The sequence below is a fragment of the Schistocerca nitens genome, chromosome 2 (genome assembly GCF_023898315.1).
Source record: "Schistocerca nitens isolate TAMUIC-IGC-003100 chromosome 2, iqSchNite1.1, whole genome shotgun sequence".
Lineage (NCBI taxonomy): Eukaryota > Metazoa > Arthropoda > Insecta > Orthoptera > Acrididae > Schistocerca > Schistocerca nitens.
Genome location: NC_064615.1, coordinates 1,040,078,692 through 1,040,104,548, shown reverse-complemented (window position 1 = coordinate 1,040,104,548; position 25,857 = coordinate 1,040,078,692). Strand labels below are relative to the sequence as shown.

At 43.5% G+C, this 25,857-nt stretch overlaps 1 protein-coding gene across 1 annotated transcript in view; it reads left to right on the top strand.

Moving 5' to 3' along the window:
• Positions 1 to 25,857, top strand: part of LOC126235522 (elastin-like) — a 141,624-nt gene that overhangs the window by 51,507 nt on the left and 64,260 nt on the right. Inside the window, exon 3 of the mRNA XM_049944240.1 lies at positions 19,821 to 20,479. Within this exon, the coding sequence (XP_049800197.1) occupies positions 19,821 to 20,479 (659 nt within the window). The remainder of the gene's footprint in view (positions 1 to 19,820; positions 20,480 to 25,857) is intronic.

The window sequence follows — 25,857 nt, the reverse complement described above, 5'->3', positions numbered from 1 at the left end:
AAAACGTAATAACTATATTGCTCATATAGAAGGAAACCCGAACAAAATAGTAAAACTAGCTTCAGAAATATAGAGAAGATACCAGGCAAGAATGGATACCACGCAAGTCCATCCATCAATGAGCTGATGGGGTGATGATGGTGATGTTTGGTTTGTGGAGCGTTCAACTGCGCGGTCATCAGCGCCCGTACAAAGCCCGACGTTTGACACAGTCCAGCCTAGCCACTGTCACTGCCACGAAGCCGATGAGGTGGAAGGCCTGTAGAATGCGTCACAGAAACTGATAAATTCCAGCAGATGAAGGCTGAAAGGTATATCACAGAGTACATTGAACAGAGATGCTCAAATGTAGTTTCGGTTGTGTTGTAGTGTCGCTAGTCAGCAGTGATCGCTGGTACAATGTGTGTTGGGTAATGTGTTTGAGTAAATTTAAACGGAGACATGTAGAGAGTAACTTTAGGTGGAGAGATGTATGGAGGACTTTCAAGTTAATGACGTGTTGTATCTTATGTGTGTTGGATACATAATAATTTGCTACGGGAATTAATGATTTTTTATGTGCAAGATACCACACTGGAAATAATTAAGGTAAAGAAAGTTGTTTTGTTACCAATGCAATACGCGTATTCATAATTGACGATTGAGACAATGTGTAGCCCTCACATCCAACGATTTTGCAAAGGTCATTGTAACTGCATAATCAGTTTATTGTGTGTTAATTGTGACAATTATTAATTTTCAAAGAGACAAAATACATGTTTTACAGTTGTATTGTATTGTACTGAACTGGGTACCTTAGAAACGACGGAGAGGCTTCGTCCCCGCGGTAGCCCTCAGTGGTACAAAACCCCACCGCCGCCGTACACCGAACCCAGGGTTATTGTGCGGTTCGGTAAATCAAGTTTTATGCACCATGGGATACATAGGCGTCTGGGTCCATGGCGTGAAACGTCTGAAAGCAAACACCCCTCAATAATCGTCGGGAGAGTCTAGGCTCGAGGACGAAGCATTATGTTCTGGGATGTTTTCGTGGCATTTCCTGGGTGATCTCGCAATTTCGGAAGGCACAGTGGATCAGTACACGCTTGAATCTATCCTTCGGGTCATGTCCACCTCCAAGTACAGTTTGTATTTCTTCATAACGATGGCATCTGCCGGCAGCGCAATGCAATGTGCCACATTGCGCGCAGTGTGCATGCGATGATCGAAGTGCACCAGGATGAGTTTACTGTACTTCCCTGGCCACTTAACTCCCTTGATTTAAACTCAATCGAGAGTCTGTGAGTGCACATCGATCGGGTTGTTCGCGCAGTGGATCCTCAACCGAGAAACCTAACGCAGCTGGTGACGGCACTTGAGTCAGCATGGCTCCAAATCCTTGTAGGTACCTTCCAGAAACTCACTGACTCAATTCCTGCACGTCTCGTATCGGTCCACGTTTCGAGAAGGGTTATTAAGTCTTTTGACGGGTGGTCGCATTATTGTTACTGTTGGGTTATGCAGCATATCAAATTATGTATTTAGATGGGCATCGTACTTACCAATAAAACAAGCAATAATTTACCAATGACATGTTTGCAACCGGGAAATATGGTGATCCTAGAAACAAATCAATCTAAAACTAAATATCTTTTCTTGCAAGGCAAAATGAAAGAAACGTCAGATGAAGTAAACAATAGTAAGATCATGATGAAGTATTACAAATTCAGCAAAACAGTTCAGAAATGTCTTACAGAAGATGAAAGAATATACTAACGAAAAATGGTAATACAGAAAATTGAAAAGATATGGACTTTGGAGAAAATAAATCGGAGTCGTATTCGGACAAACGTCAAATGGCGTAATTAAACTTGACAGATGCCACATTAACAAAACACGAAGTGAAAAATTGTACAAGAATCTCAAGATTTCTTTAAATATTTGTGTAGCTACTACAGATAAAAATGAAAATAATGGCATTCTGCTCGTAATGCCAGACGATGTTTATGAGGCCTGTGAGGGAAGTAAAAGTACGTGCGAACAATAGTGTTTCTAGCGGCAGGAAAAAGACACGTAAAACTGTTTACAGAATGTTGTGCAGGAAGATAATTTCCCAAAAAGGAAAAAAAATGTTGTAGTAATTGTACTTCACAAGAAGGGAGAAACTCGACTTAGTTGCCGTGATGTGAAAAGTAAAGATATTTTGATTTTCAATCATATAACGAAAAAGGAATACGCACTATCGATAAGCAACAAGGCCATAGACATATTTAAGCTAACGTTAGCGCTATCCATAATTTAGCCAAAACCAGCTATCGGACATTGAGGGTCTTAGTTGAGCTCAGATGTTTTGTTAACCGGTTCAGTTCTTACTTACAGTTGAATTTAATGTAAGTGTTGTCTTTTGTTGCTTTTTGTGCTATGTGCTGTTCGATTGTTGCTAATTATTGATAATTTTGTAGCAGGACAGAAGAGGAAAACTGGTTTTGATGCGTGCACTAGCGTTATGTTAAATAAAAAATAAGTCCACGCTACTAAAAAAACTGCTGAGTCATCGGGAAATTGGAAATTTGTGGTAAGTTCTATAGGACCAAATTTCTGACGTCATCGGTACCTAGACTTACACTCTGCTTAAACTAACTAATGATAAGGGCAACACACACACCCACGCCAGAGGGAGACCTTGAACCTCCGGCGGGACAGACCGCGCAATCCGTGACATGGTGCTTCAAACCACGATGTCAAACGGCAATATTTTTAGTTGTAAAAACGACTACTACTCATTTCTCGGGGAAACAGTACCAATTGTTACTGTTGGTTTGCATAAGATTACGACAATATAGGTAGTTTAGCAAATTCTGAGTGGAACCCAGGATTTTGGTCTTGGACTGACCACATTGAAATTTTGTATCATTGTGCCGTTTCCAAATTCTCAGGAGTAAGCAATAGCGTTTTCTTACTACGTCATATTAACAACTTTAATAATAGCGAAAAAATTTTCGAAGGTGAGGGAGAACTGCATTCCCACTTCCCTCTTCCCAGTCGGCCGGTGTGGCCGAACGGTTGTAGGCGCTACAGTCTGGAACCGCGCGACCGCTATGATCGCAGGTCCGAATCCTGCCTCGGGCATGGATGTGTGTGATGTCCTTAGGTTAATTAGGTTTAAGTACTTCTAAGCTCTAGGGCACTTATGACCTCAGAAGTTAAGTCCCATAGTGCTCAGAGCCATTTTGAACTTCTTCCCAGATTCACCACTTTCAACGATATTTGCATTGGAAGGTGGCTGGTGACGGTCATTTTGTACTATGTATCTATGCATAAAGATGGCTCACTTTCCGAACAGCGATCTGTCATGTCTTCAACTATTACTATAAGATCGATGTTCTACTATAAAATGTCTGATTCGTAATATCCTTGGAACACTGAGTCCAACAGTCACAACTCTAACGCATTTGTTAATAAACGTTATATAATCGATAACGTGTGTTGTACGTCGTAGATCAGATTATTAGCATCAAAGACTGTATAACCATATTACAATGAGGCTGCATACATTAGAAGTTTAGCTGAGGTCTACGCAGGAAAAGAAAAAAAAATGGCTCTGAGCACTATGGGACTTAAATTCTGAGGTCAAAAGTCCCCTAGAACTTAGAACTAATTATACATAACTAACCTAAGGACATCACACACATCCACGCCCGGGGCAGGATTCGAACCTGCGACCGTAGCGGTCGCGCGGTTCCAGACTGTAGCGCCTAGAACCGCTCGGCCACCCCGGACGGCCAGGAACCAGTGTTCAGATCCCCAAACTGTAGCTCATAACAGTAGCGTATTCCGTTTGGTTAATAAATAAATAAATGACGTTGCTGTAATTTAAAGTTGATTGTTCAAATAATAATTTAAAAAGAAGTTTTCATCATTTAAGAAAACTGAAGCAATCTTGTCATCATTGGTTCTTATGCTTTAAAATATTACAACATATTGTACTACGAAAGTATGCATAAAATCGCTCAATTATGGAACGGCAATCATCATGTCTTCAAGTTTTATTACAAGGACGATGTTCTACTGTAAAATGTATTATTCGTAATATTCTTGGAACAGCGACTGTACCTTTTTGAGTGATTTTATGTAACACCTTTTTATTGGAAGTTCTTTGTGCACTGTTGTAAATACATTATGATCCCTTAAAAATAGTCAAACAGTGTAAAGCAAGGGGTATACGATTCGAAAGAAATCATGTTTGAACTTGAGGTAACTTCTATGCAGATTTTCAAATTACACATTTTTTCATTGATATCTCTGCAAATGATTACACGGGAGAGGTAGGCAAAACAATTTTTCTAGCTAAATTATAATGCTTTGAGGTATTAGAACATATTTTCCATTAACGTCGCAAAATTTTTAAAGCGTAAGATCGTATGTTATGACAGCACAGCTCTGTCGAAACCGGTCACACAATAAAACGCTTTTTTAGGGACCTTGCCTTTCGAAATTTTCTTCAGTTACCATACACTGCTGATCGCCCCCATAATGACAATGTGAGGATCCTATAATGAATCAAAATCTTCATGTGCATATTAACGCCTGGTGTGCCTGTTACTTTAGACGTACCTTTCAACAGGCAACCCAGAGCCGTGCAAGTTCTTCGTCTCTAACGACCGTACCAGCAATGGGACATTAACTTCTGCCCTTTCCTTTTTCGTTACACGAGTACAGCCCTTATGATACGCCATTAGCACGACTTACTAATGCCTAAGTCGAACAAATGTGGTCCCGAAATAGGATTATCTCAACGTTCCCCTTAAACGACGACATATACTTCCATTTACTCTCTTTCTCCTAATTATGCTCTTTTACTCTACTAACAGATTGTTGTAGTGCTTCCTTTAAAATACACTCCTGGAAATGGAAAAAAGAACACATTGACACCGGTGTGTCAGACCCACCATACTTGCTCCGGACACTGCGAGAGGGCTGTACAAGCAATGATCACACGCACGGCACAGCGGACACACCAGGAACCGCGGTGTTGGCCGTCGAATGGCGCTAGCTGCGCAGCATTTGTGCACCGCCGCCGTCAGTGTCAGCCAGTTTGCTGTGGCATACGGAGCTCCATCGCAGTCTTTAACACTGGTAGCATGCCGCGACAGCGTGGACGTGAACCGTATGTGCAGTTGACGGACTTTGAGCGAGGGCGTATAGTGGGCATGCGGGAGGCCGGGTGGACGTACCGCCGAATTGCTCAACACGTGGGGCGTGAGGTCTCCACAGTACATCGATGTTGTCGCCAGTGGTCGGCGGAAGGTGCACGTGCCCGTCGACCTGGGACCGGACCGCAGCGACGCACGGATGCACGCCAAGACCGTAGGATCCTACGCAGTGCCGTAGGGGACCGCACCGCCACTTCCCAGCAAATTAGGGACACTGTTGCTCCTGGGGCATCGGCGAGGACCATTCGCAACCGTCTCCATGAAGCTGGGCTACGGTCCCGCACACCGTTAGGCCGTCTTCCGCTCACGCCCAACATCGTGCAGCCCGCCTCCAGTGGTGTCGCGACAGGCGTGAATGGAGGGACGAATGGAGACGTGTCGTCTTCAGCGATGAGAGTCGCTTCTGCCTTGGTGCCAATGATGGTCGTATGCGTGTTTGGCGCCGTGCAGGTGAGCGCCACAATCAGGACTGCATACGACCGAGGCACACACGGCCAATACCCGGCATCATGGTGTGGGGAGCGATCTCCTACACTGGCCGTACACCACTGGTGATCGTCGAGGGGACACTGAATAGTGCACGGTACATCCAAACCGTCATCGAACCCATCGTTCTACCATTCCTAGACCGGCAAGGGAACTTGCTGTTCCAACAGGACAATGCACGTCCGCATGTATCCCGTGCCACCCAACGTGCTCTAGAAGGTGTAAGTCAACTACCCTGGCCAGCAAGATCTCCGGATCTGTCCCCCATTGAGCATGTTTGGGACTGGATGAAGCGTCGTCTCACGCGGTCTGCACGTCCAGCACGAACTCTGGTCCAACTGAGGCGCCAGGTGGAAATGGCATGGCAAGCCGTTCCACAGGACTACATCCAGCATCTCTACGATCGTCTCCATGGGAGAATAGCAGCCTGCATTGCTGCGAAAGGTGGATATACACTGTACTAGTGCCGACATTGTGCATGCTCTGTTGCCTGTGTCTATGTGCCTGTGGTTCTGTCAGTGTGATCATGTGATGTATCTGACCCCAGGAATGTGTCAATAAAGTTTCGACTTCCTGGGACAATGAATTCACGGTGTTCTTATATCAATTTCCAGGAGTGTATGTTTCGATCGACCTTCTGTTCCTTAGCTCTGCAACTGAGCTAGTACATCAGCTGTATTGTCCTTTACATCTGTTATTAAAATCTTTCTGCTCGCTACACTGTACCAGCTACTCATCGCTTTTCCTAGGATGAGGGTATCCGATACAATACGAATGCAAAAATCATAGTGATGTAAACGTGCATCTTATTTCTGCAGTCATTCTGCCTACAGTTTACAATTTCCCTCTGTAGAAAGCTGGTTCATTTTTTTATGTACGATTGTTGTGAGATATTACGGACAAAAAAATGGTTCAAATGGCTCTGAGCACTATGGGACTCAACAGCTGAGGTCATAAGTCCCCTAGAACTGAGAACTATTTAAACCTAACTAACTTAAGGACATCACACACATCCATGCCCGAGGCAGGATTCGAACCTGCGACCGTAGCAGTCGCGCGGTTCCGGACTGAAGCGCCTAGAACCGCTCGGCCACCATGGCCGGCTATTACGGACAAATTATCGTTATGATGGCTTTTTATAAGAACGGCAATACAGATGAACTATTTTGTAATGATCTTTAATGGTTACATTAAGTATGGGTAACAAATAAAATTTCGTGGTCTGGCTCGAGTACATTCTACCTTCATAGAGTCACGCCTACTCCACTACCTCTCACAGCCGGAGAAAACTGCATGGCGGAGGATTCACGCTCCGATAATCAGGTCCGAGTCGGTCTTTAAGACCTTCCCCAACTTCTGCAAGTAACTGCACTACCTCTCTGCGCTAACACCCTTCACTTCATCCGTTGCATGAAAAAGAAAATATATTCATATGTTTAAGCTACCGCCACTAAAATTGAGTAGTGCACTGCCGATGGTTTTCAAAAAATTCAAGATTTTGGCGTCGATGTGACATGCGTAATATATGCACTATCTTGTACGAGGGACAACAGCAGCCATATGTAAACATCTCGAATAATAATCACTTGAATACTCTTGTAAATTATTTATTTAACGACCGTTTTCGTAGCGTAGTGGCCACGTCATCAGATTAAATCTGTTAAATTGGAAAAAGCATCCGCTACGGTTGTGGTCGAATAATAGTTATACTCAGTAGCATTGCTAGGAGTTTTACCGCCATAGGTGAGAACAGAAATGTAATGCTCTCTCTTTTTTACTACGTTCGTTCTCCCAGATATACCATCCCCCCCCTCCCTCCACGACCACCATCATGCAACGACTCAACAATGCTAATCACCTATAGTACTTTTAATCATTAAACTAAGGTGAGAAGATTCCCCCTTACCTGGGGACGGACCCCAATTTTCATTCTTACTTCTCAATTCCTTTAACCCCTGACCGAGGACAACAAATGTACTCAGTTTCTTATTCTATTGTTTTCGGCATTTTGATTTCTCTTCTTTTTTCATTTTTTAGCCTCATTCGTGCATTTCTTTCGCTGTTTGAATTGAAATTAATTTTTTCCGCCCTTTCTCTTCCATAAATTTTTCCGTCCTAGGGGGTCGCCTAGTCTTGTCTAATGGCAGTGACGACCCTGGTTACGCTCAGTATCGAGAAATAGCCCAAATTACTTACGTGGTGAATCATGACCTTGAAATTCCAGCGCTGACAGGACCGAACATTCCTTTTCTATGACAAAATGACGCAGTTAGCGAATTGTCAGGTAAGTGTGAAGTGTGAGTCTATCCATATTTCCTCTTATCTGACATTCCGCTAACTGCGTCATTTTTACATAGACAAGGAATGCTCGGTTCTATCAGCGCTGGAACTTCAATATCATGAATCGCCAAGTAAGCAATTTGGTCAATTTTTTACAACTGAATGTTACTAATATTCGACCACAATTGTAGCGAACTCTTTTTGTAACTTAACGTATTTAACCTGATGATGTGGCTTATACGTCACGAAACCGGTCATTAAATTGATTATTTAAAAGGACAGCCAAGCAGTTGTTATTGAATATGTTCGTATACTAACTATAGTACTATACTAACGTATAGTTGCTTGCACTACCTGTCTACCTTGAGGTTCCGGTGAGAGCACCTACGATATTGCTATAAACATGATTTTCATTGCTCCCTGTAAAACTTCACTTCTGACCTAAACTGGCACAACGAGTTTTTTTAGTAAGTACTCTCACTGAGAACAAGATTGTGATTTCGTTGAGCTACGGACGATCAAGTTGAAATCGATGTTAACTGTGTTTCGTTGTAGACCTACCTCAGCGATTTTCAGTTGTAGTATTGTGGAGGGTATAGTGTAGTAGCAAATTATGCCTATGTCTCGTTCTCATGTAATGCGACGTCTCGTTACGACGTTGTTGACTGTGCAAACACTGTTGTACAGACATAATTATTCCTGAAGAATAAGTAAACAATGCAAAGCAAACGCTCTACCATTCGAAACGAATCACGTTTGAACCTACAATCTCTACTGTTCAGATATTCAAATCATAAATATTTTGTCAACATCTCTGCGGATGAGTACATTGGCATGCGGGGAACATTATTTTCTTGCTAAAAAGGAAGGTAAACAAGTAAATTTGAACAACCACATTATGAAAAGAGCTCAGGACGTTATAAGCCGCGAAGTATTCTGTTTTCAATAAGATTTATGTTATATCTCGTGGTTACAATGTAAGTGAAGCTACTCACGGAGGTGCAGTGTGTGCTGCAATTATCATATGGCAGTGAAACTTGTTAGGTATGCAAATGCGTTAATACTGATTTAAGCTGGGAAATAATTAGTTCCAATTTTGGTTACCAGGTGCAAATATAGCAGTGTACAGCACTTCGCCTACGTCTCCGGTGGACATATTAAACAAACTGTGTAAGCGGAGGTTAACAATAAAATCAGTATTATACGTTTCTCACTTGTTTTACTTTTTCTGCCCGCATCCCGTTCTTAATCCTTTACGAATGTAATCGTTTCTATACGTCTTTCATGCATCCACAGTGCCAGATCTACACATGGTGGCCAACCTTGGAACTAATTTTTTCCGACGTAAATCGGCTCCGCATTAACGCATTAGCACGTCCACCAAGTTTCGCTGCCATACGATAATTACACTCCATTCTGGACCTCAATGAGAAGCTGCACTTTAATTGTAGCCGCCTGGTACTTGTTTTGGTGAGCACAATGTTGCCCACAATTTTGTCATAAACACTAGTGATTACATATGGTTATAAGAGATACATTCAGCTGCACGTTTTAATTTATATTATTTGCGTGGTACATGTACATAATATGCACCAATATGCTCGTAACGTGAAAGCAATATACACTATACATATACATAAAACACAGAAGGTGATCAAAATGATGTGATCCAACAACGTCTTGCTGTTTCTTTTGATGAAAGAAAATAATATTGCTCCTAAAGAGCAAATATGTCTGTCTCATTCCACACTGGAACGTAATGTCACCAGCAGAGCAGAACACTAATCTACTCGAACTGTAAACGTTATTTTCTTAAGGAGTCGTTTCTGTACCTATAATTTAACTCCATGACGTAAGTGCTAGGAATACAACGTGTTGCGGCAGTGCAGACAATGTCAGTCTGCTGGCACAAATGGAGTGAAAGAGGCACTAATACTGGAAAGGTATTTTGTAACAATGTCCTTGCTGGCAACAGGATACGACGTTAACCTACACTGGCACTTTGACACTAATAAGAAAGTAATATTTCCGTGTAAAAGATTCAGTTATAGCGCCGTTCCCGTGTGAAGTGAGGCACTTAGAGCAACAGGCGAGGCGGAGAAAGCGGGCAGTCGACATTCGTGAGGTCCTTTCCCACATCCCACATACACTGAGCCCGTATAAAAGCTGGCCCCAGTGGCCAGAGAGGTGTCAGTCATTCGTTGCCTCCAGCCAATCCAGCACGCAACAATGAGGATCCAGGTACGTACTGTAGCACCAACGTTTTGAACTCCAATCTTCACTGTGTCCGCAGTGGACGCGAACTGACTTCTTTGCATTAGCTCTCTCCGATCGTTTAGTATCTAGCGTGTCAGATGGTGGTCTCCTATTACCGATAGCTCCTTTCGAAATCGTTAGCTTTGCAACATCTAAGTGTACTTTCCAGTTTTGCAAGAAGAGTATTACAGTTTTCTTTTCTTTTCTATGGACTGTATGCAATAAGAAATGCTGTCTTGTTTCCACAGACGACATAAAAAGTGGTAGATTTTAGTTTTTATGCATTTAAGGACGTATTAGACTACTTTACTAGATACACCTCTCATGCCGCATTTTTAAAACTTGCGGAAAACTCATGGAATAATTTTATTTAGGTACCACTTTCGGTGCCTCATTGGCTCAATCTTTAGGCTCCTGGACAAATCGACAAAATTATGACGCTTACAGTAGAATAAAAGTCTGTTAGGCAACATCAGTTGCCGTTAAAATAAATTTGCAGTACATATGCATTGGTAACCAGGATAAAAAGAGACATCTGAAACACAAAGACATTAAAATAAAATGTGTGAGATACAAACAAATGTTGATGTTGCAGAACAGATTTGTATTCTATTGTATGCCTGGTGATTTTTTCGATTTGTATAGGAGTCTGAAGATGGCGTAAATAACCCACCGAAACTGGTATCGTAACAAAATTATTCCATACATTTGCCGCTGTTGGGTATTTCTTTTCTGTAAGCCATCGACCAGTCACAGTCCCTTTCTTCCTTATATGCAAGATATAATTACAGAATTCTTCTCGGCGCTGTCCATGTGATTTCCTTTTTATTATCTTGTCTTCTGAAGACAAGGTTCAGCTGTTCCATCTGTCGACCAGACTGATAATGCTGTGGCACTACAGACATCAGTGGATGCAGTAGTGTCCTACGCTGAAGTACCAGTCAACTGTGTAAACGAAATACGACTCTGGTATGAAGACGGCATCCCTGAAACTAGTTACTAGGAACCTAGATAATAAAAAAAGCGACTTGGTCTTTGTCGAGATTACTGACTCAAGATAAGTCGCCAAAATTTCCAAGACGGTATGTCTAAAATTAAGTCCTACCATACCGTTATTGCACTTGAGATTTGATGTGTCTTTCGACTCTAATCAAAGTGTGGGCTGTGAGATGGATGTTGTATATGCACACGTTTGAAATTCGCTTTAAAACAAAAGATGTAATTCAAAGGATACAAGATGAAGTGAAATTTTTCTGAATCCAGTCACAACTACTGCAGTAATGTAGGATATTTCACATAATTTTTATTGAGGAAGTCAAGTACATCTAACATGTTATCCACACATGAAAAAAGTTTTGCATCACCCGGTTCCCAGAACTCCTGAAGATAGACGTTGACTGTGGATATTGCATCACAGACACAGTCACTTTGACTGTCACTAAACCCGCCCAAAAATGTAAACAGCCATGCTTGAGCAACGCCTATCAGACGCCAGGGGTTCGACAGTCGATCAGTTCCAGTCATTCCATCAGGTAGTTAAACCGTGCCTAGACGGTCATATACCTTCAACCAGACAATCGTCGGACATGTGTTTCGAGGCAACCAGGTCTGTTCAAAATGGTTCAAATGGCTCTGAGCACTATGGGACTTACTATCTGAGGTCATCAATCCCCTAGAACGTAGAACTACTTAAACCTAACCAACCTAAGGACGTCACACACAGCCATGCCCGAGGCACGATTCGAACCTGCGACCGTAGCGGTCACGCGGTTCCAGACTGAAGCGCCTAGAACCGCAGGGCCACAACGGCTGGCTCAAACAGGTCGGGCTGAATGCTTTAGACACACTGTCCAGCTGTTTTTGGTGGCACTATGTGGGGCCGACGTACGCCGCTGGTGGTCATGGAAGGCGTCGTAACGGCTGTACGATACATGAATGCCATCCTCCGTACGATAGTGCAACCATATCGGCAGCATAATGGCGAGGAAACGTCTTTATGGACGACAGTTTGCGCCCCCATCTTGCACTTCCTTCAGGATAACGACATCGCTCGACTGGAGTGGCCAGCACGTTCTCCAGATATGAACCTTATCGAACATGTTGGGGATAGATTGAAAATGGCCGTTTATGATTGGCGTGACGCACCAATCACTCTGAGGGATCTACGCCGAATCGCCGTTGAGGAGTGGGACAATCTGGAGCAACAGTTGCTTGATGAACTTGTGGATAGTATGCCAGGCATGTATCATTGCAAGAGCACGTGCTACTGGGTATCAGAGGTACCGGTGTGTATAGCAATCTGAACCACGATCTCTGAAGGTCTCGCTGTATTGCGGTACAATATGCAGTGTGTGGTTTTCATGAGCAATAAAAAGGGCGGAAATGATGTTTATATTGATCTCTATTCCAGGTTTCTGTACAGGTTTTTGGTATTTTGCTTTGTTACAATACGTTACATAAACACTGCATATTTAAGAATTTCACCAAATAACTTTTAGAATTCAGGATATCGTGTTTTGCTAAATGATGTATCCATTAAAAAATCCTGTGGGTATGAGATTTACATGTGCGTTCCAGACTTTGCAAACAAAATTTGCGCTGTAATAATATTTTGGTACTGTCATATTCTAATATAATTACGGCACGTGTTGAAAGAGTTTGCTCGATTGCGTGATTACTTCGCACCAAAGATCGATCAGTCAGTCGAGCGAAACAGGATTTCGTGTCGTGACGAAAAACTAGTAATTGATTCACGCTCAGATGGTAACCGAAGTAATCTACATCTACACCTACATCCATACTCCGCAAGCCACCTGACGGTGTGTGACGGAGGGTACCTTGAGTACCTCTATCGGTTCTCCCTTCTATTCCAGTCTCGTATTGTTCGTGGAAAGAAGGATTGTCGGTATGCTTCTGTGTGGGCTCTACTCTCTCTGATTTTATCGTCATGGTCTCTTCGCGAGGTATACGTAGGAGGGAGCAATATACTGCTTGACTTCTCGGTGAAGGTATGTTCTCGAAACTTGAACAAAAGCCGGTACCGAGCTACTTAGCGTCTCTCCTGCAGAGTCTTCCACTGGAGTTTATCTATCATTTCCGTAACGCTTTCGCGATTACTAAATGATCCTGTAACGAAGCGCGCTGCTCTCCGTTGGATCTTCTGTATCTCTTCTATCAACCCTATCTGGTACGGATCCCACACTGCTCAGCAGTATTCAAGCACTGGTCGAACAAGCGTACTGTAACCTACTTCCTTTGTTTTCGGATTGCATTTCCTTAGGATTCTTCCAATGAATCTCAGTCTGACATCTGCTTTAACGACGATCAACTTTATGTGAACATTCCATTTTAAATCACTCCTAATGCGTACTCCCTGATAATTTATGGAATTAACTGCTTCCAGTTGCTCACCTGCCATATTGTAGCTAAATGATAAGGGATGTTTCTTCCTATGTATTCGCAGCACATTACACTTGTCTACATTGAGATTCAATTGCCATTCCCTGCAGAATGCGTCAATTCGCTGCAGATCCTCCTGCATTTCAGTACAATTTTTCCAAACCATTCCTCTTTCATTAAACTCTTACGAGAGAAACGAAGCGCTGTTGGATCAGGCAATCATTCTGGTCATTTTACAGGTATCACTCCACCCTCCTACCTTACAACACCAACTCCTTGAAATTTGCTGGCAGATTAAGACTGTAGCGCCGTACCGCCTCTCGAATCCAGAACCCTTACCTACCTTCTGAGTTACCCAGGCACAACTCACGACCGACCACTACAACTCCACTCCCAGCAATTTCTATGTCCTGCCTTGCAAACGTGAGAGTCCCAGTCCGGCACACAGTCCAGGAAGTTCCAGGTCAGAGCGCATTCCACGGCAGACTGAAAATTCATTCTCTACGGTTCCTTGTTTTTCTAACTGGGCTTATAACCAGAACAACTAACGATGGGTGGGCTCTGGTGCTACTGTTAGCTAATTAAATGTACGAAGGTAATGCGAATTACTGGCATGCCATGGAACATTCTGTGTCACATGTTTGACTGCAAGTATTTTTAGATTATTGTTTATGTACTAAAGTTATACACTACTTTATGGAGTTCCTTCCTATGGTATGGACGAGGGACTTGACCATATGATATATTTCAGAAAAAGTACCACCACATCTGTGTCTTGAGAATGTCTGTACTGGTTCACACGTCTTGTTTCGGTGGCACGTTACTGCCATCCTCAGGCCCCACCACTGTCAAAAGAGTACTAGAATCCCTTGGCGCATTTATTGTAGAGTCCTTGTTGCTAGTACATGTGGGCTAGCTTTCCTCAGGAATTTCTCCTCGACCAACGCTTACTAGTAACATGGACTCCACAATAAATACGCCAAGGAATTCTAATACTCTTTTGACCGTGTGGGGCCTGAGGATGGCGGTAACGTGCCTCCGAAACTAGTCGTGTTGGACAATAAAGACATTCTCAAGATACAGGTGTGTTAGAATTTTTTCTTACATGTATCTACTGCTATTTTTTGTACTGTGCTAAACATCATGCTGTTAATAGTGCCTGCGTCGTATATAATATTGTCGCTATAAACAATGGAACTATTCTTCAAGTTCCGTCGCTCCTCAGTTTATCTTCTTCAACCACCGTTTACAACAAGCTTATAATCAGAATGATTCATTAGAAACCATATGCTATCAAGCAGTGAGAAGAAATCAAGCGAATTCTGGCAACAACTCATTTAGCAAAATTACAAAAAGCTCAGACTGATACAGGCACAGTGAACCTACTCTCTTTTATGTATAACTTGAATCGCTTATGGAGGCAGGAGCTAACTACACCGAAAGAGGAGATGAAGACAGGAATCTGTCTTCTGGGTAAGTATAAATGATCGTAGGCCTAAATGTTATTTTGCGAGCACAGTCTTGAATACGATCCCGAAGCTAAACATCTCCAGACTTGAAAGCAGAAGTTCTGCAAAGCTTTTCATTTATTTGTTTGTTTATTATGTGGCATAGGTCCATCAAAAAAAAAAAAATTCGAGGACACAGCGGTAATGAGACTTTCTTCACTACTTTAGTTACACACTTCTGTCCTGAGAAATTAGTTTCTCATCACTTCTTATGCTTTATTAAATAATATCTCCCTCTCTCTTTGTATGTTAATTAGTAACTTCTATGTTGTGCATCCTCCTTATATTCGTGTGCTATGTCGTTTTTACGAATTTCTCTCAACTGGGTTTAAATCCGTGGAGTTTGGTGACAAGAGAAGTTCGGTAAACTCATGGCTCTAAGCACTATTGGACTTAATATCTAAGGTCATCAGTCCCCTAGACTTAGAACTACTTAAACCTAACAAACCTAAGGACATCACACGTATCCATGACCGGGGCAGGATTCGAACCTGCGACCGTAGCAGCCGCGTGGTTCCGGACTGAAGTGCCTAGAACCGCTCGGCAAGAACGGCCCGCTTTCTTCAGTTATTTCCACTTCCTGTCTCACTACATAAATAGATATGTTGCCTGCTTTTGAGTAAGCTCGTATCCATCTTAGCAACTAAATTTTCGTACTTCATGCTTTGAGTTTCTCTTCCATGAAGAAATGCGGGAAATAGTTGTATAAGAAATTGGTTGCAAAACTATTTTTCCCAAAGTATTTGAGTTCGAACTGAATCTTTTGCATAAAATACGTCAACAGTCTTTTAAAATTTCAACATGATACGTTTTACAAACTTGATTCAACGTGTGTAGGACTCCATATACGTACATCATATTCTCTTAAAGCGTTAAGCAATCGTCTACATAAACTAAAATAAAAATATCTTGGCTTCACGTTTAAGTTGCTTGATATTCTGATCTTGGACCTCGATTCCTTCTTATCAAGAAGAAAAAACGGAAAAAGAAAATTAAGGTGACTAAACACTTATTTACGGGGAAAAAGTTAGTTTTGTTAGTAACATGCAAGCCGATTTCTCTTCTGGCTTGTAGATGATCATGAGCAAATATTTTATTAATAAATAGACTATTCTAATACACTCTTCGGCATCGTATTTTATCCATTAATATCCCGGGTAATCTCCGGTCACACCGCAATGTCACTGAGTTCTGACGGAACGCACATGCATCCGGCGGTCCGAACTCCGTAAATGGAGAAGCGAGGTTTTTTACACCACGGTCACGTGCTCCCTTGCTAACCACTACCGACGCATTCCTCCTGGTCAGTGTACCCTGTTACAGGGGAAAAATTATAATAGAAACCGGACTGCCACTTAAATTTCATGCTTTTATTTTCCTTTGAGACTATTTGTACCTCTACATCCATAGTCGTATCTTCATGATACGTGTTAATGACTCTGTAAAGCCTAAACTAATATTGCCTTCAAAGGTGTAATATAAAAACAGAGACACGAGTTAATATTTGTCAACTTCGGCAATCAGTTGAGAGTTTTTATAGATGTGTCTAGTAAAAAAATATTTGATCTTGTCAATTTCATAGACCCGCATAATTTTATGTGTATTTAATGTTGGTCTACCGGCTGAAAACCGATAACAAATGTTGTAAGACAATAAGCAAGTGTAGTGTGTTTTTCATTCACTGTGGTACTGATGTTTTAGCATATTTTAACATCGTTGGCTAGGATTGAATCTTACAAGTTGAAAACAATAACCCTAAGCGATTTAAGCAACACGGCACGCTACAGACTAATGAAAACCGCAAGAATTACATTCCCTCGAAATGTTGTACATGAGATGCCAAGAAAAGTAGAGAACGTGCTTATCACGTGCCTAGAATCAATACAAAATGAACACAGTTCCAGGGAATGAATTTTTTGCCCCAAGTTAGAATATACGGGGTTATTCTAAATGATGGAGTCATTTTCTAGACTTCGTATTTCTTCAAGTACAAATCCGAAATGAACAAAATGGGTCAATCATTAAAAGTGGAAGCTTCAAAGTTTCTTCCTATTGTTTAATATGAATTTAATAAATTTAGTAATTTGTTATTAATTAGTTTTTACTAATTATTTAATAATTGGATGTGATAGATGTTATAAATGAGGCTACCGTTGGCTGCACGGCAAACATCGACGCGGTGTCTGCTGTTACTGAGTGCACGGTAGCGGTGATCCGGTTCCGCAGATCGTTCAGAGCGGCTAGTACGTATGAAGCTTCCTTCACAAATAACCCCATGAGCAATAGTCGCAGGATGTGAGATTAGGGGATGTCGTTGGTCAGAAGTGCAGAGCCTGGTCCTGAAGTCCCGTGTGACCGAACCAGCACTGAAGAAGGGAGTAATTCAAACAGCCTTATACATCACGGTGACAATGGGGTGGAGCTCCATCCTGTTGGAAAATGCCGCGGGAACTCTACCGGCCGCTTCTTAAACCATCATCGCCCGCCCGCCAAAAACTTTGAAACTTTCTCTTTTCATTGGCGTAAAGCTTGGTCATTTTGATTTGTCCTTGAATACATACGAATTTTTGAAAATGGGTTCATCATTTAGAATAACCGTGTACATTAAAATGTGTAAATGCAGATGATACAGCAGAAACAACGCCAAATAGACTGTTGATGTTTATGGAATTCTCAAAAATATTTAACTATGTTACCACTTCAGTCTGATTTCGGACTGAGAGCAGCTTTACTGTGATAACATACTCATGCCAGTTAAGGGGGCGGAGGAAGAAAGTGGTGCCCCAGTTTAGTGAGAATTAGCCTAATCATCTTACGTGCTGTGTATCCGAATGAACCACCGGCTGGTAATAAGTAATTCTAGACGTACCAATAGGAATAAATGTCGTCTATACATGATGGTCATAAACAAGCTAAATTGCTTCTAAAGATGTTGTAGCGTACGCTGTGATGAGAAATAACTACAAGGGAAACAAATTCGATACGTTGCACCCTTTCCGAGTTAATTAGCACTGAAGTCAGCCAATCAGGCCTTTGCGCGCGCAGTATTAAGCTGCTCGCCAGTTAGTGTCAGTTATTTTCACAGTGTAGATGACAAAGCAGGGAGACTGCTCAGCAAGGTCGGAGTGGCAGAGCGGCTGTATGCGCTACAGTCTGGAACCGCGCGACCGCTACGGTCGCAGGTTCGAATCGTGCCTCGGGCATGGATGTGTGTGACGTCCTTACGTTAGTTAGGTTTAAGTAGTTCTACGTTCTAGGGGACTGATGACCTCAGAAGTTGAGTCCCATAGTGCTCAGAGCCACGTGAACCGTCCGCGACTGGTCAGTCTGTGAATCGGATGCGCTCCTTATAACAACACCATGTCCAATTTCTTGTACCGCTCTCTTCTTCTGTCTTAGGAAACCAAACGAAGACCACATTTGGCGATACCGTCTCTGGCGGGCCGATAGAATCTGCGGGCTCAACGACCTGACTGGCTAACTTCAACGATAATTAACTCCGAAACGGCGCAACGTATCGAATTTTTTTTCTTAACAATTATTTCTGAGCACAACCCACCTTGCAGCACCCTCATAAGCTTTTCAGGCTATTTCTGAGCACTCTGTACAAATAATTCTTTTTTCTTTGTATTTATACGGACATATAATATTCAACGACTCAAACTCATTTCTTGTAGGTTAGCACTTTTTCCGGCCTATCCCTTGAAAAGATACATATTTTCCAAGATAACGCTGTTTCTGATATTATACCATGCTTCGCAGAGACCATTGTACACCACTGATTTTCCATAGTGTATGGTACAGTTCTCAAAGCATAGTAAACATTTAATCAATTATCGGAACTGTTGTGTTGGCTGAAGAGCCAACACCGTGTTCCAAGAGGACACCGAAATGCACGCGTTTTAGCTCACGCAGGCTGGCGTGAGGAGGGAAGGACTATACTGACGTGAGGTCTGGAACATGGCAAGGAATTAGAATTCAGAAAGCGGACATAATTAGTTTGATATTTAACTTTAATCCCTTAATGATGAACGTCGCTATTGACTGTTCATGATTCATAATATTATCTGTTCAGATTATAGTAACTGAATATGGCGCCTCGCTAGGTCGTAGCAAATGACGCAGCTGAAGGCTATGCTAAACTGTCGTCTCGGCAAATGAGAGCGTATGTAGTCAGTGAACCATCGCTAGCAAAGTCGGCTGTACAACTGGGGAGAGTGCTAGGGAGTCTCTCTAGACCTGCCGTGTGGCGGCGCTCGATCTGCAATCACTGATAGTGGCGACACGCGGGTCCGACGTATACTAACGGACCGCGGCCGATTTAAAGGCTACCACCTAGCAAGTGTGGTGTCTGGCGGTGAGACCACAGGAACTGTAGATGAATGGGGAGATTAATGACGTCATCTGCCTACAATTCCGACATGTAATGAGCAAAATGGTTCAAATGGCTCTGAGCACTATGGGACTTAACTTCTGAGGTCATCAGTCCCCTAGAACTTAGAACTACTTAAACCTAACTAACCTAAGAACATCACACACATCCCTGCCCGAGGCAGGGTTCGAACCTGCGACGTAGCGGTCGCGCGGCTCCAGATTGTAGTGCCTATAACCGCTCGGCCACTCCGGACGGTTTTAATGAGCAATGACACTGATCAGTCACTTGTTTGTGTACATAATAGACGCATCTTTTTCCTTTCAGATTAGCGTTGTATTTTTGGCGATGTGCACCGTGTCCATTGCTAAAGAGGCAGTCACTATCAAAGAAGGAAGCAAGAAGAACGAAAAGCGAGGCCTGCTGGGTCTAGGAGACGGCGGTTTCGGTTACGGCGGTGGCCACGGCGGCGGCTTTGGCGGCGGCGTTGGAGGTGGCTTCGGGGGTGGACTCGGGGGCGGAATCGGAGGCGGCGGCTTTGGAGGCGGCGGCGCGGCCGCTGGCGGCGGACAAGTGACCTCCGTGACCATCACCAGGGAGGTGCCGGTGGCGGTGCCACAGCCGTACCCGGTGGCCGTCGAGCGCAACGTGCCGGTCCCGGTAAACGTGCCCGTCCACGTGCCGGTGGACAGGCCGTACCCGGTCCACGTGCCACAGCCGTACCCCGTCCCCGTGGAGAAGCCGGTGCCTTACCCCGTGAGCGTACCCAGACCCGTCGCCGTGCCGGTGCCGCAGCCGGTGGTCGTCAAGCAACCGGTTCCCGTCATCATCGGCAGCGGCGGCTCTGGTGGCTTCGGTGGACTCGGAGGCTTCGGGGGATCTTCTCTCGCCGGCCACGGTGGTTTCGGCGGCGCTTTTGGATCTTCGTCCTTCGGCAGCCACGGAGGATACGGCGGTGGCGGCCACGGAGCGCACGTCAGCTTTTCGTACATCGGACACCATCACTGAGATTTCAGGTTCAGTCTGTTGCACCGAGTCTCACAACAAGAAGCCTGTTGAAACACACATTTATGTTTCTCTTGACCTTCATATCATCAGCCATTTTTGTAAAAAAAAATGAATAAATAAAATTCATTCAGATGTCAGCTTTTAATTCTCCCACTGCTTCATATTAACTCAGATTCTAGACACGAATGTCAGAAGAAAAAATCCTGTCCTGTGTTTACATTCTCACGCTGCTTTGAAATAATATCTCCCAGATTTATTCTACGTGGTACTGTCTCTAGACTGTATCAGACATGGTTTCAAGTAAACTATTTCTTCCGTGTGAACCGTGTCAGAATTTACATATAATTACGTGCGTGTAGACTAGTGTTACATGTAGCTTCCCTTGGGATTTCAACTTGCAAGTTTCATTACAGTATATTGGCATAACCGAGAATCAAGGAAGATCCGTAAGAGATATGATGTTTCAGCGAGATAGTGAAAACTGAGTGGTTACATATGGTAAGTAACAATGAAGTTCGCATCGAATCACCAAAAGAAATAACATGAGGGAAACACAGGCATGAAGAAGGGACTTACGACAAGACATGTGTAAGGACACCAGAGAACAAAAACTGTAGGCGAGAAAACAAATTGGGATGTATAAAAATGGTTGACATGGCTCTGAGCACTATGGGACTTAACATCTGAGGTCATCAGTCCCCTAGAACTTAGAACTACTAAAACCTAACTAACCTAAGGACATCACACAACACCCAGCCATCACGAGGCAGAGAAAATCCCCGACCCCGCCGGGAATCGAACTCGGGAACCCGGGCGTGGGAAGCGAGAACGCTACCGCACGACCACGAGATGCGGGCTAAGTATTTATCCTCACACAGATACATAACGTTAAGAGTCGCCCAACAAGCTAAATGCAATGCCTTTGTTGTAACCTCATTCCGTGATTATAATCCTGAATTATAGTACGAATCTGGGTTAGACCCGTAATCTGCAATATAACCAAGTTGAATTCACTAAAAATTGTTACTTGTTGAGTTCGTTTTGACATCTAATGGATAATAAACGTCAGCAGCTACAAACCTCTTTTTCACCCCTTCCAAATATCTTTTATGAACCAATCAGATATCAATGGAGGTCATAATAAGGGGAGTTGGCACGAAGCAAAGAACTAGAGGCTGAAGTCCGCCACTTTATTCGACATAAAACATCATATTCAGATGTTCTGACTATTTCATGTCTTGAAAATTGTTTGATCAAAACTGCCAGCTTGCGTTGTTTGTGGATGTACTTCCCTGTTATGATTGTAGTCTAATGTCCTTTGCTGTGCAGATTTTCCAGAAGAAAGCAAATTAATACTGAATAAATAAACCGACAACTGCCTGGGATAATATACTTCCTTTGGCTGAAATATCAAGAAGTGGAAGATTCTTCCCGCAATCCGTACGGATTGCTTTCTTAGTCACATGTTATCTGCTATTCTAACGTTCGAACGTTTAATCTAGAAAATTTGTCTGCTTTCTTCTTATGCAGTCCATTTTAAATAGTTGTTTCACCTTATTCAAATGTCTGTATCTAAGATTCATTCTTCCTTGTTGTTTATTTGTAAATAAAGTTGAGAGTAGTCGGCTCTAATAAATTTATCACACAGAACGTGCGTCAGATCTGGGGTACCCAAAATACACTCCTGGAAATTGAAATAAGAACACCGTGAATTCATTGTCGCAGGAAGGGGAAACTTTATTGACACATTCCTGGGGTCAGATACATCACATGATCACACTGACAGAACCACAGGCACATAGACACAGGCAACAGAGCATGCACAATGTCGGCACTAGTACAGTGTATATCCACCTTTCGCAGCAATGCAGGCTGCTATTCTCCCATGGAGACGATCGTAGAGATGCTGGATGTAGTCCTGTGGAACGGCTTGCCATGCCATTTCCACCTGGCGCCTCAGTTGGACCAGCGTTCGTGCTGGACGTGCAGACCGCGTGAGACGACGCTTCATCCAGTCCTAAACATGCTCAATTGGGGACAGATCCGGAGATCTTGCTGGCCAGGGTAGTTGACTTACACCTTCTAGAGCACGTTGGGTGGCACGGGATACATGCGGACGTGCATTGTCCTGTTGGAACAGTAAGTTCCCTTGCCGGTCTAGGAATGGTAGAACGATGGGTTCGATGACGGTTTGGATGTACCGTGCACTATTCAGTGTCCCCTCGACGATCACCAGTGGTGTACGGCCAGTGTAGGAGATCGCTCCCCACACCATGATGCCGGGTGTTGGCCCTGTGTGCCTCGGTCGTATGCAGTCCTGATTGTGGCGCTCACCTGCACGGCGCCAAACACGCATACGACCATCATTGGCACCAAGGCAGAAGCGACTCTCATCGCTGAAGACGACACGTCTCCATTCGTCCCTCCATTCACGCCTGTCGCGACACCACTGGAGGCGGGCTGCACGATGTTGGGGCGTGAGCGGAAGACGGCCTAACGGTGTGCGGGACCGTAGCCCAGCTTCATGGAGACGGTTGCGAATGGTCCTCGCCGATACCCCAGGAGCAACAGTGTCCCTAATTGGCTGGGAAGTGGCGGTGCGGTCCCCTACGGCACTGCGTAGGATCCTACGGTCTTGGCGTGCATCCGTGCGTCGCTGCGGTCCGGTCCCAGGTCGACGGGCACGTGCACCTTCCGCCGACCACTGGCGACAACATCGATGTACTGTGGAGACCTCACGCCCCACGTGTTGAGCAATTCGGCGGTACGTCCACCCGGCCTCCCGCATGCCCACTATACGCCCTCGCTCAAAGTCCGTCAACTGCACATACGGTTCACGTCCACGCTGTCGCGGCATGCTACCAGTGTTAAAGACTGCGATGGAGCTCCGTATGCCACGGCAAACTGGCTGACACTGACGGCGGCGGTGCACAAATGCTGCGCAGCTAGCGCCATTCGACGGCCAACACCGCGGTTCCTGGTGTGTCCGCTGTGCCGTGCGTGTGATCATTGCTTGTACAGCCCTCTCGCAGTGTCCGGAGCAAGTATGGTGGGTCTGACACACCGGTGTCAATGTGTTCTTTTTTCCATTTCCAGGAGTGTATATGTTGTAGGTAGTCACAAAAATCAGTGGCTATTGCTCGTATGGTACAGGTTTTGGAGGGTTATTCTCAGCATGTAATAAACTTTCGAATACTTAGTTCTTCTGGTAAATACAGTTGTTCGCTGTATTGAGTGCTATAATATGATTTGCGGCTCCTCAGTGACTGTATGTATTGATGCCTTTAATATAGTTTCTCCTTTAAGTTTTTTGGGTCTGTAATCTCCACGTGTACTTCCGCTGTAGTAACCAATGACTTTCAAAGAGTAATATAGCGTCTGTTGATGGTGCCATTGTTGTTGTTGTGGTCTTCAGTCCTGAGACTGGTTTGATGCAGCTCTCCATGCTACTCTATCCTGTGCAAGCTTCTTCATCTCCCAGTAGCTACTGCAACCTACATCCTTCTGAATCTGCTTAGTGTATTGATCTCTTGGTCTCCCTCTACGATTTTTACCCTCCACGCTGCAATCCAATGCTAAATTTGTGATCCCTTGATGCCTTAAAACATGTCCTACCAACCGATCCCTTCTTCTAGTCAAGTTGTGCCACAAACTTCTCTTCTCCCCAATCCTATTCAATACCTCCTCATTAGTTACGTGATCTACCCACCTTATCTTCAGCATTCTTCTGTAGCACCACATTTCGAAAGCTTCTAATCTCTTCTTGTCCAAACTGGTTATCGCCCATGTTTCACTTCCATACATGGCTACATTCCATACAAATACTTTCAGAAACGACTTCCTGACACTTAACTCTATACTCGATGTTAATAAATTTCTCTTCTTCAGAAACGATTTCCTTGCCATTGCCAGTCTACATTTTATATCCTCTCTACTCCCTAAATAGCAAAATTCCTTTACTACTTTAAGTGTCTCATTTCCTAATCTAATCCCCTCAGCATCACCTGATTTAATTTGACTACATTCCATTATCCTCGTTTTGCTTTTGTTGATGTTCATCTTATATCCTCCTTTCAAGACACTGTCCATTCCGTTCAACTGCTCTTCCAAGTCCTTTGCTGTCTCTGACAGAATTACAATGTCATCGGCGAACCTCAAAGTTTTCACTTCTTCTCCATGAATTTTAATACCTACTCCGAATTTTTCTTTTGTTTCCTTTACTGCTTGCTCAATATACAGATTGAATAACATCGGGGAGAGGCTACAACCCTGACTCACTCCTTTCCCAACCACTGCTTCCCTTTCATGCCCCTCGACTCTTATAACTTCCATCTGGTTTCTGTACAAATTGTAAATAGCCTTTTGCTCCCTGTATTTTACCCCTGCCACCTTCAGAATTTGAAAGAGAGTATTCCAGTTAACGTTGTCAAAAGCTTTCTCTAAGTCTACAAATGCTAGAAACGTAGGTTTGCCTTTTCTTAATCTTTCTTCTAAGATAAGTCGTAAGGTTAGTATTGCCTCACGTGTTCCAACATTTCTACGGAATCCAAACTGATCTTCCCCGAGGTCGGCTTCTACCAGTTTTTCCATTCGTCTGTAAAGAATTCGCGTTAGTATTTTGCAGCTGTGACTTATTAAACTGATAATTCGGTAATTTTCACATCTGTCAACACCTGCTTTCTTTGGTATTGGAATTATTATATTCTTCTTGAAGTCTGTGGGTATTTCGCCTGTCTCATACATCTTGCTCACCAGATGGTAGAGTTTTGTCAGGACTGGCTCTCCCAAGGCCATCAGTAGTTCTAATGGAATGTTGTCTACTCCCGGGGCCTTGTTTCGACTCAGGTCTTTCAGTGCTCTGTCAAACTCTTCACGCAGTATCTTATCTCCCATTTCATCTTCATCTACATCCTCTTCCATTTCCATAATATTGTCCTCAAGTACATCGCCCTTGTATAAACCCTCTATATACTCCTTCCACCTTTCTGCCTTCCCTTCTTTGCTTAGAACTGGGTTGCCATCTGAGCTCTTGATATTCATAGAAGTGGTTCTCTTCTCTCCAAAGGTCTCTTTAATTTTCCTGTAGGCAGTATCTATCTTACCCCTAGTGAGACAAGCCTCTACATCCTTACATTTGTCCTCTAGCCATCCCTGCTTAGCATTTTGCACTTTCTGTCGATCTCATTTTTGAGACGTTTGTATTCCCTTTTGCCTGCTTCATTTACTGCATTTTTATATTTTCTCCTTTCATCAATTAAATTCAATATTTCTTCTGTTACCCAAGGATTTCTATTAGCCCTCGTCTTTTTACCTACTTGATCCTCTGCTGCCTTCACTACTTCATCCCTCAGAGCTA